The sequence below is a fragment of the Balaenoptera acutorostrata genome, chromosome 10, assembly GCF_949987535.1.
Source record: "Balaenoptera acutorostrata chromosome 10, mBalAcu1.1, whole genome shotgun sequence".
Classification (NCBI taxonomy): domain Eukaryota; kingdom Metazoa; phylum Chordata; class Mammalia; order Artiodactyla; family Balaenopteridae; genus Balaenoptera; species Balaenoptera acutorostrata.
Window position 1 is genome coordinate 24064146 of NC_080073.1, and position 25183 is coordinate 24089328.

The 25183-nt window shown below is 51.6% G+C and overlaps 1 protein-coding gene across 1 annotated transcript in view; it reads left to right on the forward strand.

Annotated features, from left to right (window-relative positions):
- Positions 1 to 25183, forward strand: part of LRIG1 (leucine rich repeats and immunoglobulin like domains 1) — a 120365-nt gene that overhangs the window by 69702 nt on the left and 25480 nt on the right. The window contains exons 4-9 of the mRNA XM_007192641.2: positions 10101 to 10238; positions 12532 to 12675; positions 14183 to 14326; positions 17093 to 17236; positions 20212 to 20355; positions 22796 to 22876. Coding sequence (XP_007192703.2) covers positions 10101 to 10238; positions 12532 to 12675; positions 14183 to 14326; positions 17093 to 17236; positions 20212 to 20355; positions 22796 to 22876 — 795 coding nt within the window. The remainder of the gene's footprint in view (positions 1 to 10100; positions 10239 to 12531; positions 12676 to 14182; positions 14327 to 17092; positions 17237 to 20211; positions 20356 to 22795; positions 22877 to 25183) is intronic.

Below are 25183 nucleotides of genomic sequence, written 5' to 3' on the forward strand. Positions count from 1 at the left end.
TGTTCTGTTTACAATTAATAGACTTCTAGAGCAGTTTTAGATTTACAGGAAAATGGAGCGGAAAGTACAGAGACTTCCCTTATACCCTGCAACATGCCCCTCTGGTTTCCACTACTGTTAACATCTTGCATTAGTCTGGTGCTTTGTTACAATTGATAGGTCAGTATTGAGACATTATTATTAACCAAACCTATAGTTTTCCAGGGTTCACTGTGTTGTACATTCTTTGAGCTTCTGCAAATGTTTAGTGTTGCTTATTCACCATTACAGTATCACACTGAATAGTTTCATTGCCCTAAAAAAAATCCCGTGTGCATCACCTATTCATTCCTTTCTCCTCCCAGACCCCTGCTAACCACTGATCTTTCTGCTGTCCCCACAGTTCTGCCTTTTCCGGAAGGTCACGTATTTGGAATCATACAGTAGGTTGCCTTTTCTGATGAGCTTCTTTTGTTCAGCAACGTGCATTTCCTCAGGAGGTCTCGTTTTTGTCTTGTGCTTGTAGTTTGGATTGGATCCTGATGATCTGCAGCCCTCATGGCTCGGGTCGCTCTCGACTTCACAGAACCATAGTGGCTGACTCTTGACTGTGCCTAAGTTTCTTCATTCCAGATCTCGGGCTTCCAGATCGATGTGTATAAGCCAGTGGGTGGGAGAACCAAACGGGATGTGGTGCATCAAGGCGCCTTGGGGATCTCGGGTCCTCTTCATATGGAGTTCATCGAAACGGTCCGTTGAAGACCCCAAGGGGAAAGTGACCCCGAAGGAAGTGAACGGGTCGGGAGGTCAGTTGACACAGCCCAGTCCTGCTTTCGGAGGGTCTGACCCCGCCTGGCGGAGGCTGTTTATCCCGCCACTGGGCCACTCTTGTTTTTTGTCCGATCTCCACCTGAATAAACAGATCCGGAACGTCATCTGCAGCCAGGCTGAGAATCGGGCCAAAATTCCCCAGGGAACTGGTGATTCACCAGCAGCGGGTGTGGGGAGAGGGAGTGAGCAAGAGACAGAAGGAGACCTGCTTATTCGGAGTCTCATTTCCTGTCCAGCAAATAACCCAGGCTGGGCCGTCCTTACGAGGCACTGGTTTCTTAGGGCAAATTATCGATTTATGCAATAGAACAGATGGTTTTGGTTTTCATTTTTAAGAAGATGAATGCAAAGCAGCCCTAGTGAGAGGGTGATGCTTTCAAGTGTCATTCTGAGAAGAGAACCCTTTCTTCAAGTTGGCCTAGGAAAGCTCTTCTGGATTCATGTGTTGTTTTTAAAATCGCCTTATCTTTATTTTCAAGATGCTTATGGGCATTGGTCCCAGTAACGGGCACATTCACAGTTTTCTTGCCAATTTGGGACTTAGAATTATTAATTCTCTTTTTTCCCTTGTTTGGTGCGTCTCAGGCCCCCCACTGATAATTCAATTACTCTGTTTGACACCTGGACAAGATTAGATTGAGCTTTTTCATGCTCTGTGGTTCCAGGCTGCATTCCTAATGCTGTTTGTGGGGGAATGGTACAGGAAGGAGGGACGCACGGGGGCGGTGGCATCAGAGAATGTGGTTGAATGAGGCAGCATGAAATATGGCATTTGGATCAGATGACTTTTCAGATGCATTTCAACCCTGAAGGATTTGGTTAAAAGGAATGTACCGGTGTCTGCCGAGGCTGCACATATGTGGGCTCCGTGACTGTGTACCAGCGCCACCCTAGACATCGATGCCTGCCCGAAATGCAGGCAAATATGCACCAAAAGATACGTGCAAAAGGCATGTCCCTGTGCGTGGCTGTGGTTTTTGCAATAACCCAAACTGGAAATAACTCAGTGTCCATCAGCAGTAGAATGAAAAATAAATTGCCCTATGTTCCCTCAAGAGAAATACTACACAGTGATGAAAAAGACTTAAGTCCTGCTAATGCAACAACATGGAAGAGTCTCATATGTGGAGTGAAAGTAGCCAGATACAGAAGAGTCTCTATGGAACGATTCCAGGTAGATAAAGCACAGCAACAGGCAAAATTAATCATAGGTGGTAGAAATAAAGGTTCCCTTGGGGAAGAATAAATGACAAGCAAAGTGGCAGGAGGGAGCCTGCTGGGATGTTGAAAATGTTCTGTATCTGTCATGTGGTTACACGGGTGCAGACATTTTGTAAAAATGCATTGAGCTCTACATTTATCATTTGTGCCCTTCTCAGTATGCCTGTGATATTTCAGTAAAAACATTTGCAAACAAACAGAACAGCTGTCCCCTTGCCCCGACCACATGGTCTGTTGGATAGTGCTGTGTTTTGCAACAAAAGAGAAATCATTGTCTTCTTATGTGTCCTTGAAATGATTAATGTTTTTTAGCGCTTGCAATAATACAGTTGAACCCTTTAGGTAAATGTCAGGGCTACTCGGATTATTAAATCATTAATACCGTGTACACACCTTCATCCTGATCATTTGGATGAGACCTTGGAGCACCTGCTGCGTGGGGCAGTGGGGTTAGGTGCGGTGGTGCAGAGACGTAGGAAGAATTCCAGGGCAGCACAGTGATGGGCCAGGTGCAAAGAGCTCTGGGTGCCCAGAGGCTGCAGGGTATGGAGTTTGATTAACCACGTCTGCCAGGGTCACTGTGGGGAATGGGGGGGGGGGTGGGGAGGGACGGGAGTGGTGGCAGGTGTATTACATTTTTACCCCCATTTCTGGGCTAGATCGTGTGAAACTATTTCTTAGCCAGAGGTTCAGATGAGGCAAGAGCTGTAATTTGAGTTTTGCTGATTATTAAAAGTTTGATGTTGAGGTAACATGATGGAAAACTTGCTGTATCTAGTAAGAGTCAACACTGCGGGAGTTGACCACGTGTACTGCTGTGAGTCACCCTACTTGTCTGGGAGAGCTGAGGGCACGCCTGCTTAGATATTAGGACTGGTGTGTTGGCCAGCTTCGGCGTGTTTCTTTCTGTCTCGTTGGAAGAACTAAAAAGAGTGAGGATGCACAGTGTGAATGTCTGTTCTCTGTAAGATCACCCTGTTTGCCAGCCTGCCTCCACTGGCCCCGGTCAGGAACCTGGATCATCTTCTGAGGAGCATAAGAATGATGTAAACTTAGGTTCCGTTTCACTTCCTGAAGGGGTAGGAAAGGCATCATTGGGAAAGATGGCGATTGGTGATGTCTGACCTGGGCCTTGGAGGGAGCATGGGAGGGTTCTCTCTGCTGCAGAGAGGTGTTTAGCCCCATTTTGCAGGTGGTTAAACCAGATTCAAAAAGAGTGAGTTACACACAGTTGGAAAGCTTCATCAGAGCTAGAATTAGAATCTGGGTCCCTGCCTCCCAGAAACCCAAACTGGTTGCTCTGTGGTGTAGATCAGGGGCCAGATCTGGCTCACAGCTTGCTTTGGTAAAGAAAGCTTTATTGGAGTATAGCCACACTCGGCTCACATATTGTCTGCGGCTACTTGTACACCTCACCTTCAGGGTTGAGTTGTCATGACAGAGGCCGAATGACCCACAGAGCCTAAAATATTTAAAATCTGGCCCATTATAGAATCCACTGCTGACCCCTGGTGTAGACAGTAGGTGCATAATTTCAGCAACCAGCTGTAATCCACTTGACCCACCTTGACGCTGCTTCCGTTGATCCCCTCGCCCTTTCTTCCTGGCTGTTCTCTGTGACACGAGATCTTTTCCACCACTAACGGCACCACCTTGTAAACCCCAGTGTACAGAACCGTAGTGGAACAATCACTTATGCTGAAAAGCTTTCAATGTTGGTTTCAAACGCGTCCGTGTGTTTTACTAATTTAACATCGACTCTGAAAATGTAGCCCAGTGGAGAGAGCTTATCTTTCCCGTTCTCTGCCTTTGAAGCCGGATTTTATTTGTGAAGCCTTTAACAGGTGTTGGTTTAATAGACTTCTGCCGTATTACGGTTTCCGCACCCCAGAGGACAGCCTGAGGGGTGCACCAACCCGGGGTGGAGGCACAGGCTGTATGATTTGGCCACCACCACCCCCGCCCCAGTCCCTGTCACCACAGAGTTGTTCTGATTCTGTTCAGTGGCAGAGAAAGGGCTGGACTGCTCCCTGGGTGAGACCAGTTAGAAGTGCTCCTCTAACACTGTCCTCTCCCCTGCCCTCTCCTCACTCTCCTTTCGTAGCCCTAAGGGCGTCCCTTTGCAGCTTGTCTTGCGCTGTTCTCTTCTTTCCGTCCAGAGCATCCATCGCTGTGAACCAGAGCTTCATCCGCCTTGTTTGCTCAGCTTGGCCCTCCACAGCTCTCTGCAGACTTGCCGCTTATGCAGGACTCTGGGAGGCTGGTACAAAAGCCGGCTTGGCTGAGGCCAATGACACAGACCAGTGTGAGCTGACCCGGGAATAGCCAGCCAGCATTCACATGTAGCCAAGCTCTGCTGAAGGCTTACGGATTGAATCTGGGGTAGTGCACTTAAAATTCCGCCTGGAGAGCCTCTCGGATGGGCTGGCGAGTCCTGCTCCCCTGGGCTTGCACGCTGGCTCTTCTCGTGTCCCGGTTGTGTGACCGCAGGTGAAGTCCAGCAGAGCTCTGAGCCCCAGTGTCTTCAGCTGTAAAGATCATAGTAGTACCTTCCTCATGAGATTGCTGTGTCTTTTCACGGAACCTCCACCCAGGGCCTGCTACCTAGAGGTGTGTTCAGTAGTTGGTCGGCTATTGTTAAAAAGAACTTGGACAAGGATTCAGAGGTTATAAAAGATGAACGGGGGCCTTGAAAACTGGACAGTTAGTTACATTAAAGGAGTGACATAACCGCTCGTGTTGCACGTGGCATTAAAACATGGAGAGTTTTATGAAAGTGGGACACCTCTCAAGGAGGAGGAGGGAGGCTTCCCTGAATACTGGGTCTTTGAACCTTGATGGACAGGTGTCCGGAGGGGATGTCCCTGGTGGGGTAGGGTTTGATGGGCTGGGGTCAGGGGCGTGGGCCCGAGTCCCACTTGCTACAGGAGTGAGAAGGAGGATGTAATCTAGCTGGCTGGGGACCCATCAGATCTCTAGGCCCCCTGAAACCTGCAGAAGCTTCAATCTGGGATTTAATTTGAAGCACAGCTCCCCAAATAGCCCAGTCTCTCAGTGGTGGGGGTTTTGACACCCTCCAGCTGGAGCAGGCTCGTTTCATGCATGAAGCTAAGAGTGAGAGCTCTGAGTCAGCCCTTTGTTCCCAAGAAGGAGTCAGGCCTGCCTGTTTGCGCTGAAGTGTGGGGGAGGACTAGGAACCATTCATTCCTTCTCTTTCCAGAGCACCTGCTGCAAACTAGACCCTGAGCATCGCTCTCAGGATACAGATGTGTATCTGATATCAGAGCTAATAAAAACAAGGACTCATTTTATTGAGTACCTGCTTCATGTCAGGTCACATCAGCCCACGGGGCCTGGGAACTTCACACCACCTTTATAGCGGTTCACACCTGTAAGTGGTATAATGGGGATTTGAACTCAGGCAGGGCCATGCTCTTGGCATGTTCTTCAATGCTATGCCATGTTCCAGCCCATGAAGAACTCATGGCCTTGGGTGGAATTGCCAGGGTCCCCAGAGACATCTAACAAGGTGTGATTCTTGCTCTAGTGAGAGAAGGGAGATAGAGCTGTGTGGTCAGCTTTCCTGAATGGGAGGAATTCAGGAAGAGTTTGATCAGGGTGCTGGGCTAGAGTCTAGAGCAGAGAGACCAGACCTGGAGGGAGAAGATGATGTGCATTCTTTGAGCCCCAAGAAGCTCTGAAGCCACTGTGGGCTAGATCATTTGTCTCTGAGCAGTGCTGCCACAGGGCAGTTGGCAAACTCTTTCCTTCATGTTTCCTGATTAAACTCATCTGCTTGCATGGGTTTTCTTCTACTTAAATGTTGATGAGCCCCAAATCTGTGTCTAGGCTCAGCCTTTCTGAATTCAACCTGTATTCATTCTTTGTGATTCCTTTAACAGTTATTTATTGAGGACCTCCTGTGTGCCTCACCCTGTTCCGGTGGTTGGAGACACAGTAGTGGTCAAAACAAACAAACATCTCTGCTTTCATGCAGACACATCCTGGTGGGAGAGAAGATGTTAAGGTAGAAATAAGCAAAATACTGGATGTATTAGATGATAATTAGAGATACTGAGAGAAATAAAGCAGGCAAGAGAGTGGAAAGTGTGAGAGTGGGGGTGGGGGGAGGGAGGAGGGAGAAATGGTAGGGGGAGGGAGGCTTGTAGTCTTAGAGACTGTGGCCAGGGACCCCTCATTGAGAAGGTGACATGTGAAAACAGATGGGAAGGAAGTAAGGGCATGGGACCTGTGGCTCTCTGGGGGAAGAGCATTCATTCCAAGCAATGGGAAAGGCAAGTGCAAAGGTCGTGAGTCAGGAGTCTGCCTGCCGTGTCTGAGGGCCAGTGTGTGGGGCAGAGTACAAGGCGGAAGAGCAGGAAGTGAAGCAGCAAGGCGAGTGCGTGGCAGATCACATGGGCCTCAGAGGCCATCGTAAGGACTTCGTCCTGAGTGAGACAGGAAAGCCATCATTTGAGTTTTAGGCAAACAAGTCCTGTGAACTGGCTGATTTTTGCTTTGTTTTGTTTTTAAATTGTAGTAAAATACACATTACATGAAATTTACCATCTTAATCATTTTTTAAGTATACAGTTCAGTAGTGGTAAGTACACTCGTGTTGTGTAATCAATTTCCAGAGCTTTCTCCATCTTGGAAAATGAAAACACCAAACTTATTAAACAACTCCCCACTCCCCCTCCCCCCAGCCCCTGGCAACCATCGCTCTACGTTCTGTCTCAATGAATTTGACTACACTAGGTACTCATGGAAGTGGAGTCATAGGGTATTTTCACTTAACGCAGTGTCCTCAAGATTCATCCATGTCATAGCGTGTGTCAGAACTTCCTTTCTAAGGCTGAATGATAGTCCTTTGTATGTGTACCTCTGTCATGTTTGTCCATCCATCCGTCCATCCATCCATCCATCCATCCATTGGGTTGCTTCACCTTTTGGCTACTGTGATTAATGCTGCTATGAACATGGGTGTACAAATAACTCTTTGAGATCTGCTTACATTTCTTTTGGATGAACACCCAGAAGCAGAATTGCTGGGTCACACGCTGGTAATTCTGTGCCTAATTTTTCGAAGAACTACCACACCATTTTCCTCAGCAGCTGCGCCGGGATTCCAGTTTCTCCACATCCTCTCCCCCACATACCATTCCAGAGTTTGTTTGTTTTTTTAATAGTAGCCATGCTGTGGGCGTGAGGTGCTATCTCATTGCATTTCCCTAATGCTTAGTGATGTTGAGCGTCTTCTCTTGTGCTCTTTCGCCATTTATCTTCTTTGGAGAAATGTCTATTCAGGTCCTTTGCACGTTTTTTGATTGAGTCGTTCGGGTTTTTCGTGTTGTTGTTGTTGAGTTGTAGTTCCTGTGTATTCTAGATGTTCACTCCTCATCAGATAGGTGATTTGCAGATGTTTTCTCCCATTCTGTGAGATGTCCTGACAGGATCTCTATGGCTGCTGGCTTGAGAACAGGCCATAAGGGCAAGGATGGAAGGTCTCGCCAGTCGCCTGGTTACCTTAGCATTTCTGAACTAGAAAATTGAGGATCACCATTCTCTGTGCCCCCATCTGTCGTCTCCAGGTCCTGTGGACCCCTCTCTTCTTCTTCTCTTGTGTCTGTCTCTCTGTTGCCGCCACCTCTCACCTGGTCCCCTGGGACACAGATGCCCTACTCCTCAGGGCATCTGCGAGGGCTGGCCTGCTGCGGTCCTCCTGCCTCTGCCCTGCCCGTCTCCTGCCAGCATGCACATCCCACCCTCCGGAGCTGGCCCCGGCAGCCTCTTCCGGCAGAATCCTCCCCAGCTCCGCTCTCCCTCCCGGCAGGTCTCATCCATCCTCGCTCCCACGCTCCGTCGTTTCTCATCTCCATGGCTGCCTCTTCTGCTCAACAGGGACCTCTTTCCAGTGTGTGAAAGAGACCCGTCTTCGTCACAGCATCCTTCCTCCAGCCTGGGCCTGGCACAGAGCAGGGGCCCAGAACGTGTTGGATTCAGTGAATAAATACACAGACGAGAAAGAAGAAGGAAGGTGTAAGATGAAAGAGCCAGAGGAGAGGACGGGGTGGAGGGGCAGTGGGAGAAGTGGGCGGGGGCTCGCAGCTGTCCCGTGGTCCCTTGAACTGTGTATGGTCCCTCTTTGTGTGACTTGGGGCCAGCGGCGCCCCTTCCCTTCTTTCCTCAGACCTTCTTTTCCCGGCTCCCTGGTACTGCATTCAGAGTTCCTGGATGAGGCTCAGCTCTATTCCCTTTATTTCTTGTTCTTTTTTCCCATACTTTACATAATAAAGGTCTTCTTTGCTATTCTTTTTTTCTTTTTCTTTTGGAGTCAGAAAACTGAAGAGACTATCTTTATTAAGAACTTAATAAAGAACTCAAAGGAAGTAGTTTGGGCCACATGGAGGGAAAAGGGGCCTCTCATTCTGGCGTGACTTTGCTGTGTGTAAAGGAGCTGTACCCTTGTAAATGGATTTTTGGGTTCAGGGCCTGGGAGAGAGGGGAAGAAAACAAAGGCGTCGGCGAGAAACCCCAGAGCTTCTGGGAAAGAGGGCCTTGTTTATGCCTGTTGGAAATGATTTGGTCAAGTGTTTGTTTAAGAGAGATGCCACTTGGTTAGCGACGCCTGGCTCACTTGTATCGTGTTCAAGAATGCTTTGATTGGCTGGAGACCCCGATACTGTTTACTCAGAAACTGGCCGGAGTGAGAGGCTGGAGCCCAGAGGCCCAGCGCTACCACTCCACAGATTCTGAAATATCTGAGTATTGGGATCGGGGCCGCGGTGGTTTGAATCTGCCAGGCAGGGCGAAACCCACATGGGGGCCACCTGCTCCCTCCAGCCTTGGCATCTGTCGAATTTCTCCTGATTAATAAACACTGGTTGGCGGGTTAAGACTGCGGGATTTTTTTAGCAAGAGGGTTAAAGGACAAATAAGTCTTGGAGGGAGATAAACATTGAACACTTAACGTGAACATCTGCCAGACGCAACAGTGTGGTTCAGGTGGGATCATCCTTGAAGTAAAGCATGTGGCCCCATCTTCCAGATGAGGAAACTGAGGAGCAGGGCTATCAAGAGTGTGGAGTTGGGGCTTCCCTGGTGGCGCAGTGGTTGAGAATCTGCCTGCCAATGCAGGGGACACGGGTTCGAGCCCTGATCTGGGAAGATCCCACACGCCGCGGAGCGACTAGGCCCGTGAGCCACAACTACTGAGCCTGCGCGTCTGGAGCCTGTGCTCTGCAACAAGAGGCCGTGACAGTGAGAGGCCCGCACACCGCGATGAAGAGTGGCCCCCGCTTGCCGCAACTAGAGAAAGCCCTCGCACAGAAACGAAGACCCAACACAGCCATAAATAAATAAATTACAAAAAAGAGTGTGGAGTTGGAGGTGCAGGGGATTCGATTCCAGTTAGACCCAGCACTGAGTTCCTGTGTCCCTTATTAGGTTGTCAGGATTTTGCAATCTTTTTTTCATCCCTTGTGCCTGTCGCCACGCCTGGTACATGGCAGGTGTCGGTAAAATGTGAGGTATGTGATGATGCGTTCAGTTGGATGAAACTGAACTCTGGGCTCTGGTGCCTGCATTCTTGTAAGTGATGGGCTTGGACTAGGTTCTGAAGATTCTAGATGCGAGCCGCGTCAGAAGCTGGCTGGTTGCACTGGGCACATCCTTTGTGGGAAGGTGTACCAGCAAGATCTGAGCGCTGATCATGCCAGGCTGCTCTCCACACGTCCGAAATATCACCCCTGTGTTCCTGTCCTTGGGGAGAGTAGCCTGGCTTAGAACTTGGGCAGACAAACTTGTCACAGACAAAGAATTTGATATTGTCTAGCTCCCGGCCTGCAGGTAAGAACTTGATGGAAAGAAGGATGGGAGATGTCATTTAAGTGTGCCGCAACTAAGACCCGACGCAGCCAAATAATTTTTTTAAAAAAGGAGTGTCATAGCGTTTTTAATTTTCTGAAATTGCAAAGCAGCTAGGGAAAGAAATGTCTGGAAGAAGGGTTAAGGAAAATAGTTTCTTTGCAAAATGACATGCTGGACTCACCTTCCTTTGTGTGTCTTAGGCAACACAATAGGATTCGCAGCGTGGAGGGGAGCCAGCTGAAGGCTTACGTTTCCTTGGAGGTGCTGGATCTCAGCTCCAACAACATCACAGAGATCCGGAGCACCTGCTTCCCGCACGGACTGCCCATAAAGGAGCTGTAAGTGCCTTGGGTCTGCCGGCAGCCCTCAGGTCTGGACGCAGGCGGACGTTCCCTCCTCTCCTCCACCGTGGCCCGGCTGAGTCAGTGGGATGGGCACACACCTCCCTTGTCTTCCCGCAGCAGGGCAGGGGGCAGGAGACCCAGGTCCGTCGTCCTCTGGTAGCCCATTCATAGAGCATCTCCAAGTCCAGTGGCGTTATTCTGACTGTAGAGGTGGCTGAGGAAGCCTGAGGCGGGGAGATGTTCAGTAGCCTCACAGACTGACCATTTAAGAGCAGACTCTAGGCCTGAAATACGTGGCTGTGTTGACCACAAAGCCTGTTTCCTTTCTCCTTCACTGGGCTGCCTCCCACGAAAGCTTAGAACAGAGGTTCGGGGGTACTTAGATGAGTGACATTGGAGCGAAACCTCTCTGTAGAGATTCAACCAGCCAGTGCCCGTGCATCCTCTGAGTTCTCTTGACTTTCTCCATCTCTTCGTTGGTCTGTTTCTCTTCTGCCCATCCTACTGCCCCATCTCACAGCCCGCCAATTGGCAGACAGAAGAAAAACAGTCAAAGCCTATTTAACCCACCGCTTATTGGTAGGAAAATGTTGCTTTGGGGAAGAAACTGAAAACTCAGGCTAAAAAGGCATGTTCAGGTGACAGGTGAGTCCCCATCCCCTGCATTATTCGTGAGCACTTTGGAGGATTGTTCGTGAGGCTGGCTTTAGGGGTCGTTGCGACCCATGTGTTCAGAGACCAAGGCCAGGCACGCAGATTTTTTGCGATCCCCGAGGAGAGGAGCGGTTTCCTTCTTAGGCTGCATCGAAGTGCCAGAGTTGGAAAAAGGAGGCCTCGGCCAATCCTTCAGCCGATGTGGCAGTGCTCAGCCCTCACTGAGGGCTTTTGAAAGGTGTCCCGCTGCCACCTGGCACTGACTTGTTTGGGACAAAGAAACCACCACTGTTAAACTGAATTGCAGTGACCTTCTCTCTCTCTCTGCCTAAAAGCAGGGGATGTTGTACTTTGGCAGATGCTGACCGGTATATGTTCATCACACAGACTCTTCTTCTTTAATCTAGAGTGTTAAGAACAAACAGTCCAGTTCCGTTTGCACAGAATCCTCATGTGCCCTGTCCTGGGCCGCTGCCTGATGGAGGCGAAGCTATGCCTTCTTCCATTCCGTTCTCTAATGTAGAAAATTCTCACTGGTCTTTTTCTTTTTTTGCTTAAGCCACAAAAAGCACCATTGGTCTAGGGAAGGTAGAAGGAAAAGTGTTGGGGATAACTTCTCATAGGAAAGACCAAACTGTTTCCCCCTTTTCTCTCCTTTTTTCCCCTTACTTGATGTAATTTACATACAACAGAATGCACAGACCTTAGCTGCCCCGTGCATTGCGTTTTGAGGGGAGGTGCCCCTTACACATGTAATCCTGTAGGTGGACGTCCCATGCAACTATTGCTTGTTTTTTAAAGGGATTCCATGCAGACCCCTTAAAAAAATTTTTTTTCATTGAGATACAGTTGATTTTATAGTATTATATAAGTTTCAGGTGTACAGCCTAGTGATTCAGAATTTTTATAGATTATAGTCCATTTATAGTTGTTATAAACTATTGGGTATATTCTGTGATGTACAGTATATCCTTGCAGCTTATTTATTTTATTCCTAGTAGTTTGTACCTCTTAATCCCCTACCTCTGTCTTTCCCCTCTCCCCTCCCCTCTCCCCACTGGTAACCACTCATGCAGATCTCTCTAACTAGAATGTTTCTTTGACACATTTAAAATTATTAAAATGAATTGGTTTATGCGCATTTACACGTCATACAGTGAGACCCACTTCAAAATTAAGGGCTGGTTTCTCCAAATTATGACATCCACTCTGACCTTGCTTCGCAGTGGACTTTCTGCTGCCTGAGGCTCTTCTCACCGACCTTGAACCCTAACCCTTGGGTAGTGGGTGCGAGGAGGGACTCCTGCAGCGGCCCAGCTGGGGTGCGAGGATGGCTGGGGTGGAGGTAACTGACTTCCCTCCCACCCTCCTGGGGTAAACCCCTCCGGCCACAAGCAGAGCGAGCTCTGGGCTCAAACGAGGCTCCTGTCGAGCCTGATAAGGATGATCCTGACACCCGAGTCTGGGGGTAGAGTTGGGCCCTGCAGCCTCGGGATGACAGGTGTCTCGTTGGAAACCCATCCTTCTGGGTGTGTTTTAGCTCGTTTTCCTAACTCAGGCAGGCCTGGTGTCTGTAACAGAATGAGGAAGGCCTCCTACTGACCACCACATTTTCTCTCATGAATCATTCCAGCAACCTGGCGAGCAACCGGCTCAGCAGCCTGGAGTCGGGAGCATTTGATGGTCTGTCACGGTCGCTGCTAACGCTTCGGCTGAGCAAGAACAGGATCACCCAGCTTCCTGTGAAGGCATTCAAGTTACCCCGGCTGACACAACTGTGAGTGCAGAGCCCTGCACTTTAATTAAGCTTAGCCACGCTGCATGGAGGCCAAATGTCCCCCAGCACCTCGATCCAAATGCACCCCCTTCCCCGCTGCCCCTCGGTCAGGCTCTGCATCAACTACCGGGGATGCGGAGCCTAATGAACGCAAATTAGAAGCTGGGTCTGGTGCCTGCGGGCCCCGCCCAGGTTGCCGAGAGAAGATCCACCGAGGACGTACATGTCTGTCCTCGTCGGCACTTTCCAAAATGCAGTGAGGAATCCTGCTGCCTAGCTGATCCTGGCTAATGCTTAGACTGTGGGCGTGGGGTTCCTTATTTATCTCCGAGGTTTTTGTGTTTTTTTAAGGCACCCAGATAATCTGTGCGGTGGACATTACAGAGTCCGGCACTGCTTGGGCAGTTTGAGAGGAAGTCAGTGTAGCCAGAGGTAGGAAGCAGGAGACGGGTCACCATCTTTATCTCCTTAATCTCATAAGGTAGTTAATTGATTTTTTTTTAAAATGAAAGGGTGTAATTGTTTACTTTTTTGACCAGCACGGCTGAGTGCCCTCCTAGAAAGGTCCAGGGTTTGGAGTCAAGAGAACCTCTCTTTACCAGAACCTGATGGACCGTTTGTTCCCTGGTTTTTTTTGTTTGCTGGTGCCCTTTTTTTGTATCAGAAGAGTGTTACCTCAGGAAAACAAGCTGATAATGGATGTTTGGTTTAAGCAGAACAACACAGCTGTTCACGGCCAGGTGTGGCGGCAAGATGGGGTGTGTCCCACACTGCTCGCTGCTGTGCTCCCCCCCGCTCCGACACCCCTGGGCGGTGGGGCCCGGCCGCGCCCTCTCCGGTGCTGGAGAAGCTCTCTGGATGCTCAGGACCGTATGTGGGTCATGAGACACGGCAGAAGTATTTGGGGAAATCCAAGGGCTTTCTGCTCAGGCTGTGTTCTCCCTTCCTTGCGTATTACCGATGTGGCCAGTTCACCCAGATTCCTGAAATCTTTTGGTTCACCGAGGCTTCATCACACGGGGGTTGGAAGCCCGTGTGCACGCTTCGCAGCATGCTAGATGCCCGCTCCTGAGTGCAGTCACTTCTCTCCATCAGTAGAGACCTGAAGAGTGCCTCGGTGGGAAATGTCGTCGCCGTTTGATACCCAGTGGTTAGATTTTTTCTGGGTTGAGGCATCTGGTGTGGGTTTCTGCTGCTGAGTTAAGAGACAGCTCACCTAAGACGTTCACCTCCTGAGTCATACCCCCTCCTCACTGCAGAGTCATGGGTGCTTGGGGAGGAAATGGGAGCACTCGCTCATTCGGGGGTGCGGTGGGACCGGCTTCTGGGAGCTCTGGGCCCCCCCTTTCACCAGTTAGCAATGGCCCGTCAGCGTCTGCATGCACGTGGGCGTGCACGTCTGTGGTACGTCTCGGCTTCCCGGGATTGTCTCTGGGGACCGCGTGGTGATGGTTGTAGGCGGGGCGTGGGTAGGGGACGCTCTGAACCGCTGGCTCCGTCTCTTTAGGGACCTCAATCGGAATCGGATTCGGCTCATCGAGGGCCTGACGTTCCAAGGGCTCGACAGTTTGGAGGTGCTGAGGCTGCAGCGAAACAACATCAGCAAGCTGACGGACGGCGCCTTCTGGGGGCTGGCCAGGATGCAGGCGCTGTGAGTGCGGGCCAGGCGCCGGGGTTCTTGCAGGCGCTGAGGGATCACTTAGGACCTCGGCCGGAGCCAGCCCCTGCCCTTTGGGACTTCAGCTGGGCGCCACTCAGGGTCTTTGGGGACTTCGCCAAACCTCAGGGTGTTTTTCTTGCAGGTTAAGAAAATCTCTTGGGGGGAGTTTCATTGGATTCAGTGAAGTGAGTTGGTTCGTGAGGATGGAAGGAGGGGGCTGTTTTGCTGGGGCTGCTTCGCCTCCCCGTTTCCCCTCCCCTTGTTAACCCAACACAAGTTCATGTGCCCCACGCACAGTGAGGCCAAACAATACCAAAACGTCGGAGTTTGGAGCAGAGAAAGGTTTATTGAGGGGCCATGCAAGGAGACGGATGGCTCGTGCCCCCAAAACCCCGAACTCCCCAGAGGGTTTCAGCAAAGCATTTTTAAAGGCCAGGTGAGGCAGGGGCGTGGCTGGTTGGTGCAGACTTCTTGGTGTAGGAATCCTTTGTTCCGATGTTCCTATAAACCTCCAACAAGACAAATGTTAGTCGCTGTTCTGCAACTTTTTACCTCTGTGTGAATAGAAAAGTGTTAACACCTTTAAAGGTCAGAGCCTTGAGAATGGTCTACCCTGTATATTTCACGCTACAGGCAAGATTCTTAACTGGAAACAAAAGCAATAGAAGGCGAAGGTTAAAGTAAAAGAAACATCTAACATGGAGTCAGATTTGTTCTTCCCTATTAGACCCCCACCCTGCCGCCTTGGCGGACAGTGGGCTCCCTTCCCACATCCTCTCCTGTCTCCCACACGCCACAGGAAGTTCCCTCTCTCCTCACTTTGGGTTTGACCGTCTTTCTTGATGTGCAGGTGGGCCAAAAATGTATAGTTCATCCTGAGAGAATTATTTATGTTCTGTGAACTAATCAAGCCACTCACTGCAGATGTTCCACTTTTATCGAGGGAGCACTCGCTCCAGCCAGATGTGGACAATCACGGGGCTTGCCTGCCTGTGGAGGGATGGAAAAGCATCTGGAGAAGGGCAGACGAGGCAGTTACCAAGCTTCAGTTTTTCAACATTTACATTTATTTATTTTTAATCAAACGAAACATATACTCATAGTTGAGCAAAATCAAATTGTAAAGAGAAGTAGTTGTTGCCCCCCACCAACCCCAGCTGCCATTCTCTCTTTCCCCCAGTTCCACCCCCATGAGGCAGTCACTTCCAATCATTCTCTTTTTGGGGTTTTCTATTTGTAGTGTTGCTGGTGGTTACTTCCAAGTTAATACACTTATACCACTATCTTGATGTGTCGCCGTGAGATTTCTTGCTTTATGGTCAATGATTTAACTTGCTCAGGACACCCCCATGCCCTTCCAATCTCTACAAGTTACATCACTCCGTTTATGCCTTTTATCAGTTACCTTTGCAACTGATACAGAAAAGAAAAACTCCAGGTCCAGTTCCGTTATCAGGAATCCGTCCTCATTATCAGGAGCATCTCTCGATATGCACACCATCACACACACACACACACACGCACACACTTTGTAAAATGACATCCTTAGCACTGCTGTTTTGCTTCTCCCTCTCTTTGTTGCTCACCTTTGCGTGGCTCTGCCTCTGTTTTTACATAGTCGGGGACCCTTTTCCTTTACATTCTTAAAACTGTCATTTTGGACTTTGGAACCCAGGTGGTCGTGAGCTGGGAGGGCCGGGAGTCAGAATTCTCAGAACAACATGGAGTCCTTAGCACGTGACATTTGGGTTTTACGTTGAACAAATTCATACCAATTGGGGGGTGAAGAAAGAGTTGCCTTAGAGGTTATTTATAAATTAAGGGCTGGTCTTTTGAGCAGAGGCAGAAAAAGGACGATGGATAAAAGTGAAACCTGGTTGCCTGAAGCCCTTGTACTACTGAGCGTGGAGCAGCATTTGAAGTAGTAGCTGCTGTTCAAGAGGCCAGTCCTGTGGCGCGGAGTTGTCTGTGGCCGGGCTGTGCGGCGTCGGGAAGCAGGATGGTAGAAACATCCCTGCTTAATTTAGCAGGAGCTCAGTTCTCAGCATGATGCTGAGTTGCTGACCTGCGTTCCCTTCCTTCTCAGCACAGCCCTATGGAGTCGATACTTCTCGGGTATCTCCACTTTTTGGTTGTTCAGGCTCCTTCAGTCAGCCAGGTGGCAAAATTGAGAATTAAATCCCAGTACTTTGACCCCAGAGCTCAAACCGTGTTTCATGGTGCAGTGGTCCAGAGCCCAGGCTTGGTTAGCGAGGCCCAGGTTTGAATTCTGGCCCCTCACTACTGGCTGAGCTGGGAATGAGCGTTAGACAGGTTACCTAGCTTCTCCCAGCCTCAGTCTCCTCATCTGCAAGATGGGGATGATGATGAGCGCTTCCTCCTCATCTCTCTCCTGTCTCTTCCTGGAGGGGGCTTTGCCTTCTGCTCGGAGCTCCTCTGCCCATGTGAGTGCTGGTTCGCTTGTACTCGGCTGATAAGGTTGCTTCTAGGAGCTTCCCCTTGGCCTCTGAGCTCTCTCAGTCGGCCTGGGTCCTCACCGCCATCTGCATTGCTTTGCCTGTCTTCTCCTGCCCCCCAGACAGGTGTGCACACACACGTACACACACACGTAGGTGCACACACCCCCCTTACCAGTCTCTCCGGCAGTGCTGTCGGATCCTGGCTGATGCCGGGGAACCACCCCTTCGCCATGGGTTGGGTGGGTGCGTGAGCCCCCGGGGGTCCACGCTCACCCCGCGCACGTGGCCGTCATTGCAGGCACCTGGAGTACAACAGCCTGGTGGAGGTGAACAGCGGCTCACTGTACGGCCTCACGGCCCTGCACCAGCTCCACCTCGGCAACAACTCCATCTCCCGGATCCACCGCGACGGCTGGAGCTTCTGCCAGAAGCTGCACGAGCTGTGAGTGTCCCGTTCTGGCTCCGCAGGTGTTTTGTGGACACGGCCCGGAGGTGACTCCTCCAGAGCCCGGGGAGCTCTGGGCCGCGCGTCCCACGGCACGGCGGGCTTGGGGGTTCGGGGACCTGTTGCGGAGGGAAGAAAGAGCCCCCAGCAGGCAGGCCCGGAACGGGACCCCGAGGCCCCGCGGATCGCAGTCACTGGGGCCTGACTCCCAGCTCATCTCTATTCTTCGCCCCACTTCACATTAGCAGGGGCTGCTGTCGAAGGGTGGCTGTTCTGAGAGCCTCTGTCTACGAACGGCTACACCACGTAACACGTGCTTCTCTTATGAGAGGGGCTCCGGGCAGACCTCGGCGATACTGCATGTTCGGTTCCAGACCACCTCAGTAAAGCAAGTCACACACTTTTTGGCTTCCCAGTGCATAGAAAAGTGTCTTTATGCTATACTGTAGTCTGTTAAGTGTGCAGCAGCATTATGTCTTAAAAAATGATGTACAGATCTTAATTAAAAAATACTTCACTGCTAGAAAATGCTATCCATCATCTGACTACACAGGGTTGCCAAAACCTTCAATTTGTTAAAAAAAAAAAAATGCAATATCTACAAAGCACAATATAGCAAAGCACACTAAAACGAGGTGTGCCCGTATTGGGGCTCAAACACAGAAAGGACAGTGAACCCGAGAGACGGCGACACACTGACCGTGGGAGAGTTTCTACGTGCATGTCGTTTCTGTCATGTGGTTTCTGTCGTCCTTCCCCTGACAAGTGGCCCAGGCACCTGGCTCCTTCCCCTCCCCAGCTTTGGGTCCCTTGGCCTGGTAGCGAGGCTCCCGCGCTGACGGGAACGTGTGCTTACACTTCACGTAAAGAGATTTCCCCCACGGGGCTCCAGGCTGGCACTGGGATCCCCTGAGCTGGCACCCAGGGTCCCTGACACCCGCAGTGACAGGCTCTCTCCTGGGTGGGGAGGGGCTGGGGCCTGGGCTATCCTGCCATGTCTTGGTGGGTCGTTGATCATGAAAGCAGCATTTCCTGGGACTTGGTGGACACAGTCATGTCCCTTTGTTGTAATCCCATGTCTAGAAGATTGGGGTTTTTGGAGGAAAAAAAGTACCTCCTCAACATGGTTTTCATCTCAATATGTTCAAGGTTGTTCAATTCTGGTGTAGTCCAGTATGTTTCTTTATTTTTTTTTAAGAGAGTTTGGGTGGGTTTTCTTTTTTCTAGGCTTGACTGTAGGAAAAGACTCACCCACTGAAGTGAATGATCACAAGTGCCAAGCCTGTCTTTCTTGTCTGTCTCTTGCCTTCAGCAGGCAAACTTAAGGGGATGTTTAAACCTAGTGCTGAGTCTTGCAGCTAGTGTTTTTATCTATTTGCCCACATTTTCCCCCTCCCCCAGCCCCCTTCCTCCTTCCCCCACCCTCCCTTCCCCACCCACCCCACTCTGACCTGGAGTTTATATTTCAGTGAGTCCATCATTACCTAACGCAAAAATCAATAGTCCCACCTCTTTCCAGTGGCTGGCTTTCCTTAGAGAGAGAGAGAGAGGGAGAGAGAGAGAGAGAGAGAGAGAGAGAGAGAGAGAGAGAGAGAGAGAGAGAGAGAGAGAGTGTGTGTGTGTGTGTGTGTGTGTGTGTGTGCACGCGTGCGTGCGTGCTAACCCTTTGGGTTTAGCCTCTTGACCCTTGCAGGCAGTGCACCTGCACGGTATTCTCACGTGGAATGGGATGGCTTCTCAAAGACTCTTCCCTCAGGCCCTGACCCTGCTAGGGAACTCCCAGGACCCATGGTTTTCCGCTGTCAGGCCTGGGAGCCACAGGGAAGCAGGAGAGGTCTTCTCAGCCCCCGGAGCCCCTGTACTTGCACAGGCTCTGAATCGCAGAGGGTGTGTGCGCCCTGGTGCTGAGGCAGCAGTGAGGGGCACACTCCCTGTGCCCCCCTCCGGCTGCCTTCTGTGCCCTTCCAAAGGGGCAGAGAAGGTCACGGGAGTGTCCCCTGACCAGCCTAGCATTTTGCCCGACACCCAGGTAACCTTGGAGCCAGATTTAGAGTTGCTCTCCACGTGTGTGTCCCGCCCCTCCTTTCAACTAAATTCTTTAATTGCAGGTGAGGATGTAATTTTGATCTCCTGCCAGGTCTCTGCAACTGACAGGCACTATGACTTATTTTTCCAGGAGAGAAAAACTGTCACTCCCTGCTACCTTTAAAAACTTGCTAATCTTCTCCGAATTTATTTTCCTTCCTCTTGCCCCAGCCCAGAGATTCCATTTTTTGAGGATAGATGACTAATATGCTTAAGTACCCAACCCAGGGCTATGTCAGAGATGCAGAGACTGTGCTGGGAGGAAAGAAAGATTGATTCGGATGCTCAGGGAAGGTGTGTGACTGGGGATGTGTTCCTTACCTGCTTACGGTAGGGGGATCAGGCTAAGAGGCTGGCTTGGGTGAGGGCAAGGTAGCCCGGATGGGAGACTCTGGTCCCCCGGGTGCTGCCCAGGTGAGGCCTGCAGTTCAGTGAGGAAGGCTTGTTCCAGGCAGTGGCTGGTGGTGCCCTCTGCTGGCCAATGTTGGCAGGCTGTCCGGCTCCCTTGCTCACTATGAGAACCCGCTGGCGTCCTGTCCAGAGTCTCAGGCCACAGCCGTGAGAGATCTGTCATGGCCTGAATCAGGACCAGCCATGGACACCAGGTGCACGCAGGGGTTGGAGCCTCGTGGTTCTTTGTCGTACGACCCTGTGCTGTGTAGTGCTCACAGTTCACAGACCTCCTTCCAGGAGTCCAATGTATGGGGATCAAGCCCTGGTGGGTTTCTAGCTGTGAGACCGTTTTGCCCTTGGGATCCTTGTGGGCGTATCCCTTCCCACTGGGACCTAGGTGACTGGCCGACCATGGCTCTACATTCGGGAGAAGAGAGGGAGGGCGATGCCGTGCGACCTGACTGTGATGTTTGCTTTCCCCTCCCCTTCCTCAGGATTCTGTCCTTCAATAATCTGACCCGGCTGGACGAGGAGAGCCTGGCTGACCTGAGTAGCCTGAGCATCCTACGCCTCAGCCACAATTCCATCAGTCACATTGCAGAAGGCGCCTTCCGGGGACTCAAAAGCCTGCGTGTCTTGTACGTCTTTCCCCGTTGGGTTGGTGGGAGAGTAGAATAGAGCACACCAGCTGCTTCGCTGCATTCCCTTCTCATTGGTCTCGAGTCAGAATTAGATACAAAGCTGAGCTGTGATGTGTGCCAGAGTCTCAAAGTTTCATGTAATAAATCGAAAAAGAGCTAGTTGAGCAGAAAAGTGTCCCTCCTTCCCCCCGGCGTGGTGCCTAGAGTGATGACGACTCAAAAAAAAACTGTCATCACCACGCACTGGTTCCTGCAGTGCGCTTGGCGGGACGTGGCGTCCGGCTCTGGGAAAGGTTCCCCAGGCTGCGCGCTGCCGCCCCCAGATAGCAGCCCTGGGGCCGTCTTTCCCATCCTGAGCCTTCCCGCTGACTTCCATGTTTCAGTCCTGAGGATTTTTATCTGAGCCAGGGCAATCCTGAGGCTCGTGTCTTGGGCTAGCATCTCAACTTCTTCAGCATATAGCCTGCATCCAGGACGCCCGTTTCCAGAAGAGGTGATGAGGGAATCCTGTGTCTCTCCCGGGGCCTTTTTAGGGTCATTTAACACAATGGAGATGACCATGTCATTTCCCTCTAAGTTCCCCGTGAGGTGGAGGGAGTTGCCAGAAGTTGCTGCAGGGTGCTTTTCTGGGACTTAAAATTTTCTGGGCTTTTCTGGGCTTTCGAGAACTTCCAGGCAACAGAACAACCAGCCATAAAGGGGGGGTGGGGTGGGAGCGGCGTCTGGATTTCAACAGGCAGTGGCCGTGGGGTCTGAGGCCTCCCTCCCAGCTGTGCCCCCTGCAGAAAGAGCGGCCTATTCCAGCATGACAGGGAGGAAGGCCTTTGCACTTGCGCTTGGCAGAGACGGCAGAGAAGGCTTTCATGCCAGGCCGTCGCGGAGGAGTGAGAAAGAGCCCGGACGCCAGGCTGTTCAAGCCGAGGTCAGCCTCGGAGCCATGGCAGTGCTGAATGACAAGGCCAGGACGTTCAGACTGAGGAGGCCAGAGAAATGAGAAAAACTTTGGCAGCCGGGGCTCGGAGCAGGGAGGCAGGCACACAGAGCTGCAGCCCCGGGTCCCGGGTGTTTCAGGACCAAGATAATGGGAGGAACTTGATGAAAGGGGGCGGCCCTTCCAGCCTCAGGATCTCAGCTCTGAGCTTCCGGTTGTAAAGTAAAGGTCAGGATGAGCATTTCACTCCAAGGTCCGAGCTCCCCTCCCCGCGGGCGCTCACGGGAGCCGAGCAGCACCCTTTCTGGTCCTGGCCCGCGTCTGCTGGGGCTTGGGAGGGGGAGGTGTGGCCGACCTCGTGGAAAGTTGGGGAGGGCCAACCCAGGGCAGCATGGGGGCCTGATCGCCAGGTGGGGTGTCTTGCCCGGTGTGGTGACCTGCCCTTGGAAGCTGGGGGAGGAAGCTGAGTCATTGGCCTTGTGATTTGCGTTGCTGGCGGAGACTGGGCCGAAAAGTTGGCCTCGTCCTCTGGTCTTGGCAATTGGGTCACAAGTCTGACTCAGCACCCAGATGTCGTCCCTGGCTGGGAGTCAGCACCTGTGCAGGCCCTGGGGGGAGACAGGGGCTCTGGGCGCCAAACCCACTGGGGAGGGCCCTGTGCCGGGGCCTCTTTCTTCCCTGTCCTTTCCTCCATGTGCCTTCTGCAGTTTCTCGGTCAAGTCCGGGAAAGGGACCCTGGTTGGGGTGAAAACAGATGGGAACCTTAGGGAACCTTTCGGACTCATTCTCAGAGCAGTGGCCAGAGGTCCGCTCTTTGGGGGCAGAATCCAAAGCAGGCTTTCCCCTGTGCCGTCTACACCCCTTCCCCTGGGGCCTGGCGTTTGCCCACTGGGGAGCAGCACATGCAGCTGTGAAGCTGCCACTCCAAGGCCTGTGTCAGCTTTGTGGGGAGGCTGAGAAAGGCAGTTCTCGTGGCAGGGTGGCTCAGTGGTCATGCCCCTAATCTTTTTTTTTAATTTGTTTTATTTATTTATTTATTTTTGGCTGCGTTGGGTCTTCGTTGCTGCACGTGGGCTTTCTCTAGTTGGGGCGAGCCGGGGCTACTCTTCATTGTGGTGCGTGGGCTTCTCGTTGGCAGTGGCTTCTCTTGTTGCAGAGCACGGGCTCTAGGTGCGCGGGCATCAGTAGTTGTGGCACGTGGTGTCAGTAGTTGTGGCTCACGGGCTGTAGAGCGTAGGCTCAGTAGCTGCGGTGCACGGCCTTAGTTGCTCCGTGGCATGTGGGATCTTCCCGGACCAGGGCTCGTACCCGTGTCCCCTGTATAGGCAGGCGGACTCTCAACCACTGCGCCACCAGGGAAGCCCACGCCTCTAATCCTAACTGGATGTTCCGTTTGGGCACCTAAAACTCACCGAGATGTTTCGAGCTTCAAGGTGGCAGAATGGGTGTGAGTCTCTCTTCCTGCCACAGAGTGAATGGTGAGCTTTCTGTCTGTCTCCTCCCCAGGGACCTGGACCACAACGAGATTTCAGGGACAATCGAGGACACCAGTGGTGCTTTCACAGGGCTTGACAGCCTCAGCAAGCTGTGAGTATCTGGGCGTTGGAAGATCCGTGGGGCTGGTGCATGGAGACGGCTCCACGGGCCCCTACACCCTTTGTTCTGTGCCCGCCCCTGGGAGCGTTGGCACATTTATTCTCTTTTGTTTGGGAAGGAAAGTCTGAATAGGGGGGCAGAAGACATCCCACCTTCTCCCTGACCCGCCACCTCATCGCTGCCCTGGGTGTTGGTTTCTTTGGGGCTAGAGAGCTGGTGTTTGGAGGCCCGTTGGGTCTTCTCTCCCGTTCAATTCTTGACTGATGTGAAAACAGCCAATTTTTTTGTTGTTCTTTGCTCAAAGGAGTCTTCCCCTCTTACTGAATTTCTAGAAATTCTAAACGTCTGAAGCTAAGTAACTCTTGATGGTTTTGAGTCTTCGGGCAGTCTTTTTGTTGTCAATCATAATCTTAAACGGAAACAATCATTACCATACAGTAGCTGTTTTTTATTCAAGGTTTCCGGTGTTTGGGGTTTGTTTTTCTAAGCTCCTAGAATTTGTGAGGCGTGTGTGTGTGTGTGTGTGTGTGTCACGTCTGACTGTCTCAGGAGGCCGGGCTGTGTTACGCATCCTTTCTGCTGTAGTTGAGAAAACAGAGGGGAAGGGATTTTGCCCAAGATCACACAGCCGGTGGGCGGCAGGGCTGGGACTCGCCTGTGTGGCCCCGAAGCCTTGTGCCTCCCCTCGTCCTACCCTCTTTTCTGCATCTCCCCAGCACTCTCTACAGATGCCTCCCAAGGAACATATAGGCATGGGGCTGGGAGCTATTATCACTGTTCACTAGCTGCTGGGGGGGAGGGTTTGGAGGAGGACAAGACAGAAGATGGTCCCCGCTCCGTCTCCCCCAGCCTGTTGTGGTGACGGTGAGCCGAGCAGAGCACGAGGGTAAAGTAAATATTTTGAAAGCAGCAGTGGAGGGCGAGGCTCCGGGAAAGCCTGTGGTGGGAGGGTCTTTCTGTAGAGTTAACGTTTCTAATTTGTTTTGAAAAGTGGGGTTTTTCACGCTCTTGATAGTCTGGGAGTTGTAAGTGTCAGCCGTTTTGGCTCTCTGAGGATTCGTTCTCTTCTTGAGGCTCCTGCGTTCTGATAGTGGGTCACAAATGCCTGTCAGCCTTCTTTTTCTCCCCTAAAAAAATGCTCCTTTCTCCCCCACTTCCTGGGCCCTTTACCCAGCGGGCTTGGGAAGAGCCAGGACGGCACGACGGGATGGGACAGAGGCCTGTCACTGACCAGAGGAGCCCTAAGCTCGGGATGCAGCTGCGGGGATGGCGGAGCCGGGGTGCTGGGCACCTGAGCAGCCGCTGAACACAAGCCTTCTCTGCGGGGCCTGTCCCTGCGGTGGAACCTGGAGCCTGTTCTCGGGTGTCACGGCTTCTAGGAGGCTCTTCCCTGCCAGTTGGGGGCGGTGACCCTTGAGGGCACTAGGGCTTCCAGTTCTGCAAAAGCTCTCCGCTGTCCGTAGCCTAGAGCCGCCTTCCTAATCGCCTGCTGTCTCTTCCCCAGCATGTTCTCCTACTTTGACCCACTGGACTAGGGTGACAGTCCTGTGTAAAGTCCCAAGAAGGCAGCACGAGTGCCCGTAACCCTCGCTTGCACTGAGCTGCTTGACGTGGGTGTTTGGAAGCAGTGGGTTAACGGTGACCTGTAAAATACAGTGTCCAGTCTCCTCCCACCCAGCCCCACTCATCAGGATCTTGGGCCTGGAGGCTCTTGTATCCTTTTCCAAAAAAAAAAACTGAAGAGATGCACACAACTGAGGGAAATCGGGACCATAACAATAGTTCCTTAATATGATTAAATATATGCAGTCATTTACTTAGGTGGCATGGTATTGTGGTTATATTGCAAAAGATAAAAAAAAGAATCCTCTTCTTGGATAAAAAAAGAAAACTATGGGATGGATATTCCCAGTGGTCCAGCCGGGGTTGGGAATGAGGAGTGGGCACAGATGAACCAGGATTGGCACCATCAGATGATGGTCGTAGCTGTGTGGCGGGCACGTGGGGCTCACGACACCCTCCCGTCTGCCTACGAGGGTGTGTGAAATCTTCCGCATTAAAAGGGGAAAAGGAAGGCCCGCGCTTTCCTGTGATCCGGGTGCACAGCTCCGGTTAGAAAGCACTGTGAGCGCGCCACGGAGACCCTTCCTGCCTCGTGGGGTGTGCCGGGCCCTTGGGGACGCCGGGCTTCTGGTTCTGCATAAACCAGCCTGTGTGCAGCCTGGAGCCGCCTTCCTAACTGCTAACGGTGTTGAGGCAACGTTTGTTGAATGAAGCCGGGAGGAACCCGTGCTGCTT